The sequence below is a fragment of the Eleutherodactylus coqui genome, chromosome 11, assembly GCF_035609145.1.
Source record: "Eleutherodactylus coqui strain aEleCoq1 chromosome 11, aEleCoq1.hap1, whole genome shotgun sequence".
NCBI classification, from domain to species: Eukaryota; Metazoa; Chordata; class Amphibia; order Anura; family Eleutherodactylidae; genus Eleutherodactylus; species Eleutherodactylus coqui.
The window spans coordinates 7,248,083-7,266,913 of record NC_089847.1 but is presented as its reverse complement, the minus strand read 5'-3'; the positions used below and the strand labels follow the sequence as shown (position 1 = coordinate 7,266,913).

Here is an 18,831-nt window from a genome sequence, read left to right as displayed (position 1 = left end):
ATTACCCCTGTCTTCTGACAAACCACACAGTTTACATTATTACTTTTATCAAAGATTTAGGGAATGCCAAAGAGGTGTGTGTGTGTGTGTGTGTGGGGGGGGGATTTTTTTTAGGGAGTTAATTTTTTTTCTTCATAAGTGAGCAATGCGGCTTGGAATTTATTCAGTTGTGTCCTGAAATTCAATGGGTTTCCCTCCATTCCTAGCCACGTGTCCAGTAAGCAGATTGGGTCTGCAATGGGTATGCCTCTGAACACAGGACAAACAGGGGTAACCATTTGGGGTGCAAGACTTCATTCAAATGTGTGATGTACAAAAGAAACGTTTTAATTTTTGGGCAATTGTGTCATTTTAAAACAATAATTTTTTCCTTCTGCTTTGCTTAGATTCAGCCAAAAGCTGTGGGGTTGAAATACGCTTTACCCCCATAGATGAATTCCATAATGGGCATAGTTTTCAAAATAGGGGTCATTTGTGGTGGTTCTTCATCATTTGGCCGCTCAAGAGCTCTACAAGTTTGCAATTTTAAGTGCAAATCATTAACACCATGTTTGTTTCCTTTCATGTAATCATATGTATCTATATTTATATTAATGCGTCTTTAGATCTATTCTATAATGCCTGAGAAAGAAGCCTGAGTAGGTTTGAAAGCTCGCTATAACATCATGCATTTTTGTTATCCATTAAAAGGTATCATATCTACAAGATTACTTGGTTTCTCTTACTGAGAAAAATCACATTTAGACATCACACTGGTACAAGGCTTCTTAGCAAGGTGTACGGTTTAGAATGCAAATCATGTCCTATGAGGAACACTTAAAGGATCTGGGAATTTTTAGCTTGCAGAAGAGAAGGCTGAGACTGAGACTTAAGGGCTGTCACAGTGCAGAGGGATCAGACCTATTCTCATCTACACAAGGAAAGACTAGAAGCAATGGGATGAAACTGAAAGGGAGGAGACAGACTAGATATTAGACAGTGAGGGGGATCAGTGAGTGGAACAGGTTGCCATGGGAGGTGGTGAGTTCTCCTTCAATGGAAGTCTTCAAACAAAGACTGGACAGATATCTGTCTGGGATGATTTAGTGAATCCTGTATTGAGCAGAGGGTTGGACCAGAAGACCCTGGAGGTCCCTTCCAACTCTACCATTCTATGATTCTATGGATCCTTGCATTCACTTTCTTCAGCCTGCAGAGAATAAGTGAGAGCGACGATCCCTGTGGATTTCTAGATTTTCATTTTTTTTGCCTTTGTGATAAAATTTAGGCAAAAAAGAAAAACCATTTAGAGGGAGAAGCTGATAAGATCGGGCATATACCAGAAGAGAAGAATGATCGCTGTGACGGCCAGGATAAGCCAAGTAAATCTAAGAAACCAAGCACTCCTGCGAAAAACCTGGGCAAGAATTCCTAGGTGTATGAAAAGCTGCACTTCCATCAAAGAAGAGAGAAGTCATAAAGAACTCCCAGGACCCAGTGCCATTAATATGGAGGAACTCCCAGAGCCCAATGGCATCAACATGGAAGAACTCCTAGAGCTCAACATCATCAACATGGAGGAGAAACTCCAAGAACCAAGTGGAATAAATATGGAGAAACTCCCAGAGCCCAGTGGTATCAACATGGAGGACATCAAAGGGCGGGCATTATGTAACTTCTGATATAATACAAGGTTATGGTTACAGTTACAGCCCTCCATTATTACTGCCAAAAGATCCCTAAAAATATGGAAAGAAACTGCTTGAAATAATTGGGGTAGGGGGCGCAAAGATAAAGTGCAGTAAGGAAAATGCTTGGGATTCGCTGGGGGTCATAATGAAAGTTAGTTATTATTATTTGTAATTTAATGTATAGGTATGCTACTGCAAAGGAAATATGGATGAGACACCCAAAACAATCCACCAGATTTCAGTTTTCATCTCAATAGTAATAATGTCATCTGATTGGTTGCTTTAGGCAATTGCTCCATTCTTCCTTTGTACAGCTGCTATCATTAGTTATGACTAATAAAGACATCACAGTGAATATGGAGATTGAAGCCCAGCTAAAACCTGGTTAGGACCCAAGATATGGTTCAGGTGATGAAGGTGCAGATATGCATATGGAGAGTGAATATATTACTGGTACGGCTCAAATCTTTCATTCTCTGAAATGTCTGGAAACCAAGAGAGCCTTTGGCACCCCTAGTACAGGGGTATGTGCTGCACAAGTAAGCACAACTTCTGAGGGTAGTTGGGAGGGGTCACAGGTTCCAACATCTGTATATAATATAATTACTAGCCAAAAACTTTGCAGGAAGGTAGGCATTTTTTATGTGCCCCTGGCACAAAATGCTGACTCCTGCCTTTTTTGAATAATTTTATTTCCCACTTAATGCTTATTGTTCCTGTAAGGCCAATAGGATATTTAAGAACAGAGGCCACATGGGATCCATTCATACCGAGTCACTGCAGCAATGTGTACACTGCAAGTTCAAGAATAGCATCCCTTAAATAGGCTATTAAGAAGTTTTGTACCTACCGATGGTGCCAGCCAGCCAAACTCCTGATTATTCATTCCAATGATAAACGGGACCTTGTTGATTTCCTTGTCAGCCAACATCTCCTCTACTGGTTTAGGTAGGAAGACGCCATCCACATGGACAGGAAGAGGCAGCATGCCCTGTAGAGACAACAGATGAGACATACAGAACATGGAACTTGTCATACATAGCGGGTAATGGATGATCAGACATCTGATAGGTCAGTGTATATGCAGACCTCCCACAAATAGTGGTGCTATGAGCACAGTCCCTATAGAAGAATATATAGCGTGTTCTCTTCAAACCTCCCATGTTTTATCAGTTTGCAGAGTAGAAAGTGTGATGGTGGGGAAATGAAGATGCATCTTTCCCTGCATTATATTGTGATGTTGTAGTTGATGGGAGAGCATGTGATGGGCAGTGCAGGAACCAGAAAGGGTCACTGAAAACGGCCATATACTTACTAACACAGGTGGGGAAACATGTGCACCAGCCTCAGACAGTACCAATGTGGTTCACTTTTTAAGGTGCAGGGCAGCCCGCCAAATTATTATGGTGTCATTAACAGACCATCCTGATACATGTAGTGCACCATGCAAACAAGCAACCTGACACTTTGTATCTACTCTGTGTAGGAGTATACACTAAGTAGCAACCCCCTTCCATTTAGGAGGCTGAGTGGCTGTCTCATTGGTGTCCTCCACAGGTGTAATTGGTGGTCTCATTCGGCATTTGGCTGCCTGCATGCTGAGGTTGGTGCACATGCTTGCCCTCCTGTGTTAATAGGTATATAGCTGTTTTCAGTGATTGTTCGTTTTTATATTTCCCTTTCTATGATACAGGAACCAGAAAGGGTTCTAGTGTTCAGTGGTGTAGCCGCTGGTGGGAGTAGACACATTGTGTTTGACATGCAGATGGTTTCTGTTTCAGGGCCTCTGATTCGGCCACTAGGCTTTAGATTGTCCAAGACAGAGCCTCGAGAGCCGTTGGAGCATCTCCAGCTGAGAAGTAGCAATATGGAGACTTTATATTATGCAAAAAAAAACCCATGTACTGCTCTAGTGTAATACAGCTTGCCACATGCTCTCTGCCGGGCCCTGTCTGCTCCTCGGGTTGAGAACAAAGTTAAAATGGACAGATTGCTGAGAAAGTGAATGCCAGCATGACAGCGCTTATTGGACCATACCCCACTGCCAGGCACAGAGAGACATGTTCCCTTAGCTTTCAGACTACAGGGATAGCATTTGTGCTATGAGTGCATCGGGTATCTGCGCTTAAGCGACATTCATTTTGTTAATTGTTCACAACCGTTTAAGTAACTTTGTGCCTCAGGGTTCTGGATGAGTTGTTTGGCAATAAATAACAGTCATTCAGCATGGCGGATCATCTGTTCTCTTCCCGCCCGCTTTCCCTCATGCTTCAAAGATGTGATAGGAAAATTATCAGAGTCAGGGAAAATGAGGCAGACAAACCGCCCTGGTTACACTAGCCCCATCCCAGGTGGAGGATAGCCCTGCTCCAACAATGTCAGCAGGCACAAGAGGTGCCAACATTCCACCCTTCATTTAGCCATTATTTCTTGCCATTCTGAGAGGACACCATTCCACCATGGGGATTCCTTTGTATTGGGAGTCGCTACCTCAGTGGGGAGTCCATGCAACACATTGACTGTAGTTGTGACTACACAGTCCTTCATGTAAACCCTGAGAAAGGAATCCAGTGGAGTGATGAAGGGGAAGGCTACCAAATTTTATTGGACATATCTAATCCAGAGATCTGGAAAGTGTTGTTGAGGGAACTCTGAACACCTCAGACATGTTTTCTGTAGACATGGGGATTTTTGTTTTCCCATATCCACATATTACGCCGCCTGACATATCCTGACAGATGAAATGTGGCCTCGTCTGAGAACAAGGGGCCTCATGTATCAAAGCACAGCTTGCATTTTGCAACAGCAGTTTAAGAAATGAAAGGTGTGCTCTGATTGGTCGTTACAAACTTTGATAAATGGGCCCCTGTATGGTTCCAAGAAAGCGTCTATGGGCGTTGATACGATCAAGCATTTCCGTACCGATTCCCTATTTATGTGGCTTGTCATCTGCCATCAATCCTTGGACAACCTGCATTTTATAATAATGCATACAAATCTACTGATGTGCTACTCAATGCATTGTCATTAAATGATCTCGGTGAATTGATTTTCCAGACCTCTCTAGAACTGCGCTCACATTTCTTCCTCTAGGGCTCATTCACACAGGCTACAGCAGATTTTAGTCTGTGTATATGCAGCGTATTCACAGACTGAAACACCATGTATTCTTTTGTGTTGTGTCGTTGCATGTGTGAGAAATAAGTTTTTCACATGCGGAAGAAAAAAAACATTATAGCCCCCATTGATTTCCAGCACAAATACACAGTGAATACACATGTATAATGTGCATTCCAATATATTTGAATGGACTATTTCAGTCCGTAATATGGACCAAATTTGACATTCTGTTTTTTTTTTTGTACAATTAAAAGTTGTGTGAAAAATATGAACATGTGAATTAACTCATAGAAATTAATGTGTTGTGTTATATACTGTCCATATTACACGTGTAATATTCATATCTGTGTGAACGAGCCCTCAAGACTGTTCTAGAGCCCTTCCAGTTGTGAAAAACTTCAATGACAACATTGTATTGTTTCTCCATCAGGCGCCTCTCCTCTGTAAACTAGTCCGTAAGTTTGCAGTGAAATGGCATATTTAATTTCAGCGTACCGCACTACTGTCTGCGCATGCTGTTGCGGAGTCACCGTTTTGCTTCATGTTACCGCGGTGCTGCGCAGAGAGCAAGAACTTCAGGAGCCCAAAGGCCTCATTTAGCTGAAGCATCCAGCAGTGAGGCTCTCTGGTCCCCACGGCAACCAATCACAGCTGCTCTTACACTACTGAGGTAAAGTGAAAGCTGCTCTGTGATTGGTTGAGCTGCACACAGGTTTACTATTAGACATTGTTCTTATTTTATGTATTTACGTATGATTCCCGATCTGCCTCAAGAATACACTAGAGAAAGGTTTGATGTTTATGGAGGATGCATTGTCTGTCTGCCACAGGTGCTCTTATCCACTGACTACCACGGGTGCCTTACATATTACATGCCAGTCAACTGCAAGCCACAGATGCTGACTTCTATCAATCTAAGATTAAAAAGAACTGCAGGAGATGTTCTCAGTAAAGACGGAAGACTTTGGACTTTCAGGACCCCGGCAGAGAAGTGGCTGCTATTTAATAATGAAGTGAATCGAACATCATCCAATCTATTGCAGCAGATAAAAGGGGCATCAGAGGGGGCACATAATAAAGTAGTAAGAGAAATTGTGCAATTTATGTTATTCGGATACCAAAGTCACCCAGGGGTTGTATTACCGGTTGTATTGCCGTAGAGTTATAACACCTACCATTGCTTTAGCAATAACCATAATCTCCTCCTCTGACTTCTTCTTCAGACAGTCGGCTATGGAAGCCAAATCACAGCCCGATATCTTTGCTACTACCTGCAGGGAAAAACAGATATTATATTCCGATAATGCACAGAGTCATTTCAGGACTGGTTGTTGGGTTTGTGAAGGCTATGGGCCTAAATATATACATATACTTTTTATCTTGTCTCCTATGAACATCTCTGAGATACGCTTATACATTCATATGTTGTTTGCACAGTAAGATTGGATGGTTACAGGAATAGAAATAGTATATATATCTTACATTCTTTCCTTATCTTCTGTTACACTGTTCAAAGGTCAGTGTGCAACAGTGTCCAGTAAAGGCAATGCCTTCATGATTAACTGCTATCTATGTAAAGGCATATGACTGACTGAAATGTACACACATTGATAATAGACTTTAAAAATTCTATATAAAGGAAGATGTTTTGTAATAAAGACAGGTTGCTTTTAGACACAGTCCTGATCTCGGTGTCCATTGCTTTCTCACGGCGGCCGCCATAACCACCTCTGATTTGGAGCCTTACAGCATATTGACGGAACTATTGAATTCCCCTAACAGGTTCATGGGATTAATTCTTACTCACTCAGTAATATTCCCAACTGTCCTGTATCCAATGGGACAGTCAGTGCCATCTTAACGCATGGGCCTGATGGGCACTAGCTCGGGGCCACACAAGCATAGGGACACCATACTAATCCATGTCTGTTAACATTTCAATCCCCCCTGTTTCATATATGATAATGTTGTGTGGTGGGATATGAACTTGGCTCCAATCTGTCTATGCAATGTGTGAAAATTAGTTTTGTCACTTTCTGTTTCACTTTCAAATTACCCATAATTCCTTTTGGAAAGTACCCATAATTCCTACAGTAAATTATCCATAATTTCTATAATAAAAAGAGAGATTTACCGCTGAATGGATGTTAGATCATCTGGTGAAGCGCAGTACGTTATCTAGTTACTTTCTAGTGTAAAGTAGCCTGGCACTATGAACAAAATTGTCTACAGGGCAGAGGAAAATGGACCCTAGAGACTTAAGGCTGGTTCAGACAACGATTATCACTCAAAAAATCCTTTGAGCTGGGATGTCGGCCCTTGAATAAAAAAAATCTTCTAAACGATTTTTGAGCGATCACCTTATGCTTCGAATGGAGGATGCAGAAGACAAGCGGGGTGTCACTGCTTGTCTTCTGCATCCAGCTGTTCCCCGCTCAGTGTGCCATCAGCTTTAAATCTGTGTTAATTAGAGAAATTGATCTATACGATTTTGCATCGGTCGGGTCTTTTCCAGTTTTAGGAAGCAATTTGATACAAATTGATTGTTGTCAGGGAAGTTGGGTGTTCCCTTATGTAACCATTTAACAAGGTCTCAAGTAATGGGGTGGTATGGTCTTTTTAAAAATTTTGAAAAACTTGCTTGTATAACTGTCTGGTCCTGGGGCCTTATTATTTCCCAAATTTTTTAATACTCTCCTTGATTTCAAATTAGGATATGGGGGAGTTTAATAGAGTTCGCTGTTCTTCGGTCAGTGAGGGCCAGGACATGTCTGAAAACATGTCCTCATCAATATCCATTCGCAATTTCTTCTGTGAATATAATTGTGAGTGAAATTTTAAAAATCATTTACTTTTTGGGGATGAGATTGTAAATTCCCTTGCATTGCCGTTCAAGCTCATGATGTTAGACTTACTAAAGCGACCTCTTGCTAAATTCGTCATAATTTTACCCGCCTTGTTCCCATATTTTAACAGTCCTGCTTCCTTTCGTTAAAAAGATCATTGTTCCCAGATTTCATAGGATTCTTTTGCTGTTTTCCGTTTTGCTTGTTTTGGTCGTTTGGCCTATCTTGAAACCTGTTGGACGCTTCCCGTAAGTGTTCGCTGAAATGACCTATTTTGTCCTTGATGTTCCTTTTCAGAGATGTTACATAAGCCATTATCTTGCCTCAGATAACAGCTTTAGCCGCATCCCATAGCAATTGAGGATTACTAGAATGTTCCTCATTGTCTGACGTATAATCTAGCCACCATCCTTTTAGTGATGTGCAGAATGTCTCATCCTCAGCTAGATATGTATGGAATCTCCATATATAATATGCACCCCTCGGGATCTCATCACACAAAGACAAAATCACTGGAGCCCAACAGACAGTTTTATGAGCTTTCCGGCCCGCTGACAGCTGCGCTTATCTGTTCGGCAGCGGTCTCGAGCAATGAACCCATATTTCTGGGAAACACCCTTTGTTCCGCCCTTACATCTTTATTAATCAACATTTTCCTTCACTGGCTGAAGAAAAAAATCCAACGGCTGTTCTTCCTCAAGAATATACAATGGGTGGAGTAGTCCTCCTTCTAGATAGAATACACTTACATCTTGGTGGTGGATGAGATCTTCAGACTTGCTGGCCACAAAGTCAGGCATTGTTATGGCTCCGCTTTGTGCGATGGCGCGGTGAAATAAACCTTTGGATAGGGGAGAAAGCACCTAGAAGAGGAGACATTCGGGTTATACTCATCACATCCCTTGGATTGGACACATTTATTTTTTAGTTTTGATACAATGTATGGTATTCTGCATACGGCCCGAACCGCGACAAACAGACCAACGGGACCGATTCCAATCATAGAACTATATATAAAGACGAAAGCCCTCACTGACTGCCTCACTCACTAACTGACTCGCCACTAATTCTCTAACTTCCCGGTGTCGTACAAAAGGGAAATTTGGCACAGCCATTCATTAGATCCTAAATAGGAAAAGTAAAGGGGTCGCAACTTGATTATTCAATCCTATATGCAAAAGTAAGTGAGCCCCTATGTAATGCACCTAATCTAATTCCCAACTACCCAGTGTCGTACAAACTTGAAACTTGGCACGACCATTCTTTAAGTCCTACATAAGAAAAGAAGCGGGGTCACAATTTAATTATTCAATTCTAAGCGCAAACGTAAGTGACCCCTCTATGTAATGTAACTAACAACGCACATCTAAACTGAATAAATGCGAAATTTGCCACAACAATTCTCTATGTCCTAAATTGGAAAAGTTAAAAGAGTCGCAACTTCAATATTCAATTCTAAGGCCTCCCCCACACAGGGGGTTGCGAAAACGCTGTGTTTTCCTACATAGTCAGTAGCGTTGACATGCGTTTTGGCTGCGTTTTTAGTACAGCTGAAAATGTAGCCAAGGAAGCTGGAAATGCCAGAACTGAGCGAACTGGCATAGCAACCTGCGTTAAACGCTATAAAAACATAGTACAAAGTTGTGCCGCATTTTCAGCAGTGCTGCTAACATAGCCCATTCATTCCAATGAGAGACGCACAGCTGAAAACAGCCAAGAATAGAACATGCAACGCTTTCAAAATGCAGCATTGGAAATGCTGCATTTTAAGCCTTGTGTGACAAGACCCATTGAAATGAATGGGAGCATTGTACAGAGTTTAGCGCAGCGCTAAACACTGTACAAAAACACCTGCGTGGGGGAGGCCTAAAAGTGAAAAACTGGGAAAATCCACAATACATGAGAGAGTTCTTTTCTCAGAAACAGTAAAGCTTAGTAAAATGATTTGCATACTGAGGAGAATCTACCTTACCTCTATGTGTATATACTGAGGAGAATCTACCTCACCTCTATGTGTATATACTGAGGAGAATCTACCTCACCTCTATGTGTATATACTGAGGAGAATCTACCTCACCTCTATGTGTATATACTGAGGAGAATCTACCTCACCTCTATGTGTATATACTGAGGAGAATCTACCTCACCTCTATGTGTATATACTGAGGAGAATCTACCTCACCTCACCTCTATGTGTATATACTGAGAAGAATCTACCTCATTGTTATGTGTATATACTGAGGAGAATCTACCTCACCTCTATGTGTATATACTGAGGAGAATCTACCTCACCTCTATGTGTATATACTGAGGAGAATCTACCTCACCTCTATGTGTATATACTGAGGAGAATCTACCTCACCTCACCTCTATGTGTATATACTGAGAAGAATCTACCTCATTGTTATGTGTATATACTGAGGAGAATCTACCTCACCTCTATGTGTATATACAGAGAAGAATCTACCTCACTGTTATGTGTATATACTGAGGAGAATCTACCTTACCTCTGTGTGTATATACTGAAAGGCTGTAAAGTATATAAGGAAGCGGCCATAAACTTTAGGGATGGAGCATGCCTTTAAGGCTAAGGAGGGGTTGAAACCTCCAGTCTGGGGGTAAATTTAAATAAAAAAGGGTGCTACTTTTAAGTAAAGGGTAAAAAGGGAGTAAAGTGGGAGAGGTGGCACATTCTGCAGAGGGACATCGGTACATGCAGTCTGAGGAGAATCTAATGCTCCTCTATATGCATACATATTTTATTCCTTGGTTCCTGTGAAGTAACCACGATTTCAAAATTTTCCATGAAACAACGGGTAAGCATCTGTACCAAATTAACTCTGGCAAAGCTGGGTATATCAGCTAGTAGAACTACATGAAGGACTTGCTCTACAGGCATTATTCTACTATATACTGTGGATAGGAAAGCTCCTTTATGAGGTCTGTCAGCAGACACAGGTGATAGGCGCTCCGTGTGGGAAGAAACACCAGACAGAACTTACCAGAGCTGAGACGCTGATCGCTCCAGCGGATTCACCAAATATAGTGACGGATGAGGGGTCACCACCAAATGCTGCAATGTTTTCCTGTATCCACTGGAGGGCTGCAACTTGGTCCTTAAGCCCATAATTGCCAGACAATTGGTTATCTGTGGTACTGAAATAAGAATAGAATGATTGTGCCTGAAGCCCATGTCCATGTCCGATCACCAATTCACAAATCACATTAACCTGCATAGAATTACTTATACTGTACCAATCTTGAGTTACATCCTGCAATATATTCCAGAGCTGCACTCACTATTCTGCTGGTGGAGTTATTGTGTACATACATTACTTACCATGTACTGACCCTGAGTTACATCCTGTATTATACTCCAGAGCTGCACTCACTATTCTGCTGGTGGAGTCACTGTGTACATACATTACTTATCCTGTACTGATCCTGAGTTCCATCCTGTATTATACTCCAGAGCTGCACTCACTATTCTGCTGGTGGGGTCACTGTGTACATACATTACTTATCCTGTACAGATCTTGAGTTACATCCTGTAGATCTTTTATTATAAAAGTATGAAACATAACAATAAAAGCAAACTGTAACAATAGTAAATAATAATAATACAACCGTATACAGAGATAAGGCCCTTCACCCAGAGTCCATGGTCCACAAACAAAAGAAACCCCGTGTCTGGACTCCCCTCCCCCCTGCCGCACACTCGCACACACACTCAAAGCAAAACACAATATACCTAAAAGAAGAGCATCCAGCTATCCAGAAGAGAAAACTAAAACTAAAACTACAGGTCCAGCCGTACCGCACTGAAACCCCATCATAAACAAAATTAGGCAATAACGTAAACATAACATATATATATATACCAATAATTAACTAAATATGAAAATAAAGACCAAGCCAACCGGCATACAAAAATAACTTAAAGAAATAGTTTTTCAAAAATTTTTTTTTTTTTTTTTTTTTTTTGGGTCCCCAGTGCAGCTCGGGGGCCATGCCTGCTCCATCAGTCCGTGCCCAGAGTTCTAAAGTTCAGGACGTGCCAAGCCACACCAGGGTTTTTTTTTTTTTTTTAATATATATAAACTGTACAACACTCTGCCTGCCGCAGCCTGGGGGCCATGCCCGCTCCACCAGTCCGTGCCCAGAGTTCAATGTTCGGGACGTGCCAGGCTACGGCTCAAGGCGTGAAACCACTCCCCCCCAACCCCCCACCCAACCTAACTACCACCCAGAACGTGAATATATACATATAAAACATACAATAACCAATATACATGACATACACGATATATATTAACATAACCCGAAAGCCTAAGGTCGGCTCACCTGCAGCCCTACTTCACTCCATTTTGCCCAAATCAAAACAAAAAGCTTTATGGTGCACTCACAGCCCGCCACCGGGATTGGAGGTGATAAGCCGGGCACAGACATCACAATGTACTATCCCTTGCATTTTCTCCCTATTCTTTCCCTAATTTGCCCTAGACTGTCCTTAGTCTGCCCCTCAGTCTGACCCTTCATGGAAACCTGTCCCTGCCCTATCCCTCCTCTCTCCCTATCCTGTCCCTATTCTCTCCCTACTCTGCCCCTAGAAAATTAAGAAAAACAAACTGTCCCTAACGAAATACAAGCCCTCTCCATAGGAGAGAAGCTTTAGATGTGCCCAGCCTCTCATACTCCAAAGAACGCACCTTCACCAGGTCACCCAGGATGTTCCTACATACCGTATCCACGGGGAGGACTTTCAGCTCCGTCGAGATTAAACACCGTGCACTTCAGATGTGGAACCTGACCACTAGGCTAACTAGAAATAAAGTGCAGCGGTCCCTGCCACCAAGGCCTCTGAACGCTCCATAAGCCCACTCCGCATAGGAGAGGTGTGCCAGCTGAGGCCAGCCTATGGAGACCCCTACCCGTTGGTATACCTCTGTATTAAAGGGGCACTGAAGCAGGAAATGCTCCATGCTTTCCAGCACGTCGCTGCACTCCTGACGGGGGCAACCCCTGTCAATCAGAGGCCTGCTCTTCAAGTTACCCCTTACATACAGTCTCCCGTGAAAGCAGCGCCAAGCCAAGTCCCAAAACTTCAAGGGGACCCGGGTTGAATTCAGTAAACGTAACCCTCCCTCCAGGTCCCGACTTGGGCAGTCCTTGAGCGCCAGGGGCTTCTGGAAATGGGTCAACAGGACTCTTTCGTCGAGGAGCCTCCTCGTCAGAGTCCTGATCTCCCACATCCCCAGACCCCACCGGCGTATCACCTTCAGAACCAAGGTAGCGTAAGCCGGGAGATGTCCGTGCTGCGTGCGAAGGTCCTTCACTCGCCCTCCTGTCTCCCATTCCTGGAAGAAGGGCCGAAACCATCCCCTGCAGGAGTAGACCCACGGAGGAGCCCTCTCTTGCCAGAGGTTGCCTATGTTGATCTTAAAAAAAGTGTTTACAAGAAACACCACGGGGTTGACCATAGACAACCCCCCTAGTCTCCTCGTGCGGTATGTAACATCTCTCCTGATCAGGTTCAACCTATTCCCCCACAACATTAGGAAGAACAGGTTGTAGACCCGAGTCCAGAGAGGTTCTGGCAAAATGCATACGCTGCCCAGGTAGATGAATAACGGGAGCAGGTATGTTTTGATCAGGCTAATTCTTTCCCGAAGGGTCAAAGACCAACCCTTCCACTGATTTACCTTGTGAGTTGCACCATCCAGCCTGTCCACCCAATTTTGCATGGGGTAATCCCCCTGGCCGAATTTGATGCCAAGTACTTTTGCTGAAGTTTGGGGCACCGGAAGGGTGTCCGGGAGATCAAACGTAGGATCCCCCCTTCCTAACCAGAGACTTTCACACTTATCCCAGTTGACCATAGACCCGGAAGCTTCCGAGTAGCGGTCCACCTCCGACACCACAAACTCCGCCTCCTCTCTCGAGGACACGAAGAGCGTGACATCATCGGCGTATGCCACTGCCCTCAGGGTAGCCTCCGGCACCGCCCGGTCCATCCCGACCCCTGCTATAGGTCCACAATCAACCCTCCTAAGGAAGGGATCTATCGCAAACGCATACAACAGGGGGCTTAGAGGACAGCCCTGACGGACGCCGGACCCCACCTCAAAAGGGCGGCCGGGCCAACCGTTCACCAGCGGGAAAGTCTCAGCCCCTGCATACAATGTTCGCAGCCAATCAACAAACCCCACTGGCAGGCCGTATCTCAGAAGGACGGACCAGAGGTACTCGTGATTAACCCGATCAAACGCTTTGGCCTGATCCAAGGACAGCAGGTACCCCTCCCAGTGACCAGCCCTACCCTGCTCCACTGCCTCCCGGACACCGAGAACAGCGCTAAAGGTGCTACGGCCTGGAACAGAGCAATGCTGCGCCCCCGAGAGGAGCCGGGGTGCAAACTTGACCAGCCGATTAAACAGCACTTTTGCCAGAACCTTCCTGTCCGTATTGAGAAGCGCTATGGGACGCCAGTTCTCAATACGGCTCGAGTCTTTACCTTTTGACAGAATGATCAAGGCCGACCTCCTCATTGACTTTGGCAGAGTGCCCGAGGAAAGACACTCATTTAATACCTCCGTCAAGAGGGGACTCAAGAGGTCCCTGAAGGTCTTATAATACTCGGATGTTAATCCATCCGGACCTGGCGACTTTTTGGGCCGGAGCCCATCAATCGCCAGTCTAACTTCCTCTTCTCTGATCTCTTCTGTCGAAACGCCAAGAGAGGTGTCTACCCCTGGCCCAGGGACAGCTTCAGCCAGGAAAGCCGACATCACTTCCGAATCTAGATCCCTCTTTCCCAAGAGTTGCGAGTAGTAGGATCTGACGACCTCCAGAATCCCTGATCTGGATCGATTCAGGGACCCCGTACTGTCAATCAGTCCAGTGACCACTTTACTATTCACTGACATCCTACAGTTTCTGTAAGGGTCGGGCGAGCGGTACTTCCCGAAATCCCTCTCAAAAACCAAGGATGCGTGTCTGTCATACTGGCACGTCTTGAGTAAAGATTTCACTCTGGAGATCTCCTCGCGGCTACCTCCAGTCGAAACGAGATGTTCGAGTTTCCTCCTCAGGCCGTTGTACAGGCGGTACCTGTCCAGGCATCTGAGGTTGGAGAGCTCACGGAAGAACCTCGCCGCCCTCCTCTTGAACATCTCCCACCACTCTGACTTACTGCTACAGAGATCCAGTAATGGTACCTGGCTCTGCAGAAAATCCTCAAAGGACTGTCTTATCTCTGCTTCCTCCAGGAGTGATGAATTCAGTCTCCACAAACCTCTACCCATCCGGGGGGTCTCTGCAACATTCAGAGAAAACAATATTAGACAGTGATCGGAGAATTCCACCTCAACAACGGACACTGGTGAAGAGATGGCTTCCTCCTTCAAATAAAACCTGTCTATTCTAGACCTGCTCTGACCCCTATAAAAGGTGAATCCCTCGTGGCCTGGGGTGTGCCGGATGTGGACATCCACCAGGCGAGCCTCGCTAGCTATGCTATTAAGTGCGACGCTGTCAAAAGTCAACCGCCTGTCTCCAGAGCCTCCCCTATCGCGGGCTCTTGTGACTGCATTAAAGTCACCTCCAAAGACAACTTGGCGGCTGGTAAAAAGGTAGGGCTTGATCCTCATAAAGAGACTCTTCCTGTCCTTTTTTGACTGGGGACCGTAGATGTTTACAAGTCTCAATTCTTGTCCCTTCATGAGGACATCTAAGATCAGGCACCTTCCCATTTCTAATTCAATAACTCGTCGGCATTCGACCGCTGCGGTAAAAAGGACCGCCACTCCGCTATACGGCTCGGCCGCAAGAGACCAGTAGGAAGGGCCTGACCTCCACTCCCTTTTTGCCTTATGTATGGCTGCCAAATCGGACAGCCTGGTCTCCTGCAAGAATAAAATGTCGGCTTCAACGCGGCCGAGAAAATCAAAGGCCGCAAATCTAGCCGTATCCGACTTAATGCTGGCAACGTTAATTGATGCCAGAGTCAGCGGAGTGGGTGCCGCCATCATGAGTGATTAAATTAGATGGCTTTCTTCCTCACACCCGCTTCTTCGGGGTCAGAGAAAAGCCCCTTGCTTCTTTTTTTGGACACAGATGTGTCCATAGCAGGGGATCCCCCGACCCCATCGTCCTTGTTTCCAGGCTCCAGAGTAGCCCCCTCCCCGGAAGGAACTATGCCTCCACGAGTAGGAGACTCAGCGCCCCCTGTTGACCCTTTCTTTGCCCCAGGCACCTTGCCCTTCGCTTCCCCCTCAGAGGAGGAAGAGATGTCTTGAAGGGCCCGGTACCTGTTGGAGAGTCCAACTGGAGGCGAGCTGGCTTCTCCTTCCAGTACTTTGCCAGGGGTGGGAGAAGATCTTGAATCCCCCCTTCGCTTTCTCCTAGTGGCACCTAGCTTACGCCGTTTCTCTAACCACCTCTTTCCTTCCTCATCCACACTCTCATAGTGGGAGGAATCTGAAGAGTTGGTATTTCTCTCCTCCCTCTGGATCCTCCTGTCCTCTTCATCCACTTCGCTGTCCCTCAAGGCCTCAGCCGCACAATTTGCTTCAGGAACAGGGGCCACCATTGACCCACCTGCTGTGGGCGCTCCTGTCAGCTCCCTGCTCCGTCTGCGTTTGTCCTGACGCCTCTGCTCAGCAGGCGTCTTTTGACGGTTCTTCCCTGGCTCCTGAGCTCCTCCACCTCTGCTAGTCCCCTCACCCCCGGAGGCCGCACCATGGCCCCCATCCGTAGGGGCTGACACCGCATTGGCAAAGGAGCGTGGACAGCGACTGAATGGGTGACCGAGATCACCACACAGGTTACACCTAATCTCCGCACAGGAGGCGGCTAGATGACCCAGACCCCCACACAGAGCGCACTTCAAGGTCTTACAAGCGGCGCTCAAGTGTGAGGGGTCGCCGCACCTGTGGCAGAGCTTCGGCTGCCCCTGGTAAAAGGCCAGGATACGATCCCTGCCGAGGAAGGCTGCAGATGGAATGTGTGCCACTGAGTTACCTGAACGCTTCAGCTTGACCATAAACGTCCAGGCCCCGGACCAGATGCCGTGCTCATCCCTGTTCTTTCTGGGCATGTCTGTCACCTCTCCGTATCGACCGAGCCACGTCATGATGTCAAAACAAGAAAGTGACTCGTTACGAGTCAAAACGGTCACCTTCTTGACTTCGTTCTGGCGAGACACCACCTGGACGGCAAAGTCTCGCCAGCCGGGCTCGCTTTTCATCAGCTCGTAATTCCCCCAGAAGAGTTCTAGACCCTCTGGGCGAACGAAGCTGATGTCAAACTCAGACGTGCCGAAGGGATGGATTAGGGCAAAGATGTCAACCGCCCTGAAGCCCATCTTCAGTAGAAGCTCCACTACCCTCGCCCTCGGGGGGCATGTATCATTGCCCCTCCAACGAAGACGGACCACATTCCTACGACCTGCGTCCAGCCCGGGTGTTGGTAGGGACCATACGGTCTCCCCCCTTTGCTCTCGGAAGGCTCCTAAGCCGTGTCTCTCTGTCCAAAGAGATAGGTTCACCTCTCTTCCTCCAACTGTGATTGAACTCTCCCCCTTCCGTAGAGCCCCCAGGAGGCGCTGTTGCAATACGCCCTCTCTAGAGCCTGGAGACAAGGAGGACCCTTCCCCTCCAGCGGCGACACTGGCATAACTCCTACCAGCTGTCGTCGCCGCCGGAGGGGCGACTGGAACCTGTGATGTACCCTGACTATCCCCAGAACCTGTGCCTATATTTACAGTAGGTTCCCCTGTGCTGAGAACAGTAGCTTCAGCCCGTACCTCCGAGTGCGTCGGAGCATCAGACTCGCGGGCTGCACCAGACACATCCACACCTTTCATACCAAGACCTTTCATTCCAAGACCCTCTGGACCGGACTTGGGGTTAGAAGCAGCTTTTTTATTTTGGGCCTTGGTAGACCTGGGGGGTGGCACTGCTGCCCCATCTTGCGCAGCTGCAACCACCGTAATGACCCCCCCATGGTCAGCACTCTGCATTCCGGCAGTATTAACATTTTTATTTTTGCTTTTTCCTTTACATTTGCCAGCAGCCTCCACATCACTGGGTGCCTGGGACCTAGGCTGGGACCTAGACTGAGGGACCCCTGTAGACCGACCTGTCGCACGGGGGACCCCCGATCCCGCAGCACCCTCCGCATCACTGGCCTTACTGGCGCTGGCAGTTCCGCCACTGCCAAACTGTTTTGCCACCTTGCCTTGTCCTGTGCTGGCCGCCCTGCTGGCTGTTTCTGTCACTGCACTAACTGAAACAGGGACAGGGGACCTGGCCAGTTTAACTCCTTTATCCCTGTTCCCATGTTCAAAACCCACTGCAGAGTCAGAAACCGGGGTTCTCAGGGTGGGGGTGCCCTGATCCGACTTTGCAGCCAAACCAGCGCCCCCCGTCACAAACACAAATTTCTCCTGCACCAAATTCTTTTTTTTTCCTTTTTTCGCCTTGATTTTCACTTCCTCCTCTGGTAAATCATCACCAAACTTAAGGCTGCTCATATTAGGGGGGGATTCCAACAGCCTTATCTGCTGCATTATTAAAGCGCCCCCATCGCTTTTATCTTCTTCTGGATCAGAATCCCCGGAGGTTAGAGGCAGCGCAACCTGCTCCGGCCGGAGGCTGCTGGTGGTTGTAGTGCCACTCTGGGTCTGCTCTCCTGAGCAGACAGGCTGCTCCCTCAGACTGTCCTGGTAGGTGTCCTCCTCAGAACAGTCACCACTGCTGTCTCCATCGCTGGAGTGATCAGCCTCCTTGTGACCGCTGTATCCTGACGCCATTTTGGAGAACCTATCACTGTTTATTAATTTTTCCCTAAAGGGACCACTTTGCTCAAGAATCCTGTCCCTCTCTTCCTTGCACCTTTGTATGCAGTCTTTACAGTCCTGTATGGACTTGCTAATTGCATCTCTTTTTCCTTTAGCGGCGGTCTGGTCCTTCAGTGACCTGGCCGACCGCAGCTTCTCCTTCTGCAGGAGGATTTCTCTCCCCGCTCGCTCATAATCCGCCATGCTGGTGGCCAGACGGGAGGCCAGCTCTACCACAGACTCCCCTTTCCGACGATCACTCCACTGTGGCTTACCTTCTTTGCTGAGCGTTTGGCTGCGAGTCTGACTGCGGGTCATCATCTCGCTTCCGGCGCTGTCAGATGCGGCTGCACCA

General features: G+C 46.3%; 1 protein-coding gene across 3 annotated transcripts in view; it reads right to left on the bottom strand.

The window, feature by feature from the left end:
* LOC136581970 (fatty acyl-CoA hydrolase precursor, medium chain-like) overlaps nt 1-18,831 on the bottom strand; it is a 184,839-nt gene that overhangs the window by 21,617 nt on the left and 144,391 nt on the right. For all 3 annotated transcript variants that reach the window (XM_066582687.1, XM_066582686.1, XM_066582688.1), the window contains 4 exons: nt 10,639-10,792; nt 8,386-8,499; nt 5,966-6,061; nt 2,521-2,661 (listed from right to left, as the gene is read on the bottom strand). In XM_066582687.1, the coding sequence (XP_066438784.1) occupies nt 2,521-2,661; nt 5,966-6,061; nt 8,386-8,499; nt 10,639-10,792 (505 nt within the window). The remainder of the gene's footprint in view (nt 1-2,520; nt 2,662-5,965; nt 6,062-8,385; nt 8,500-10,638; nt 10,793-18,831) is intronic.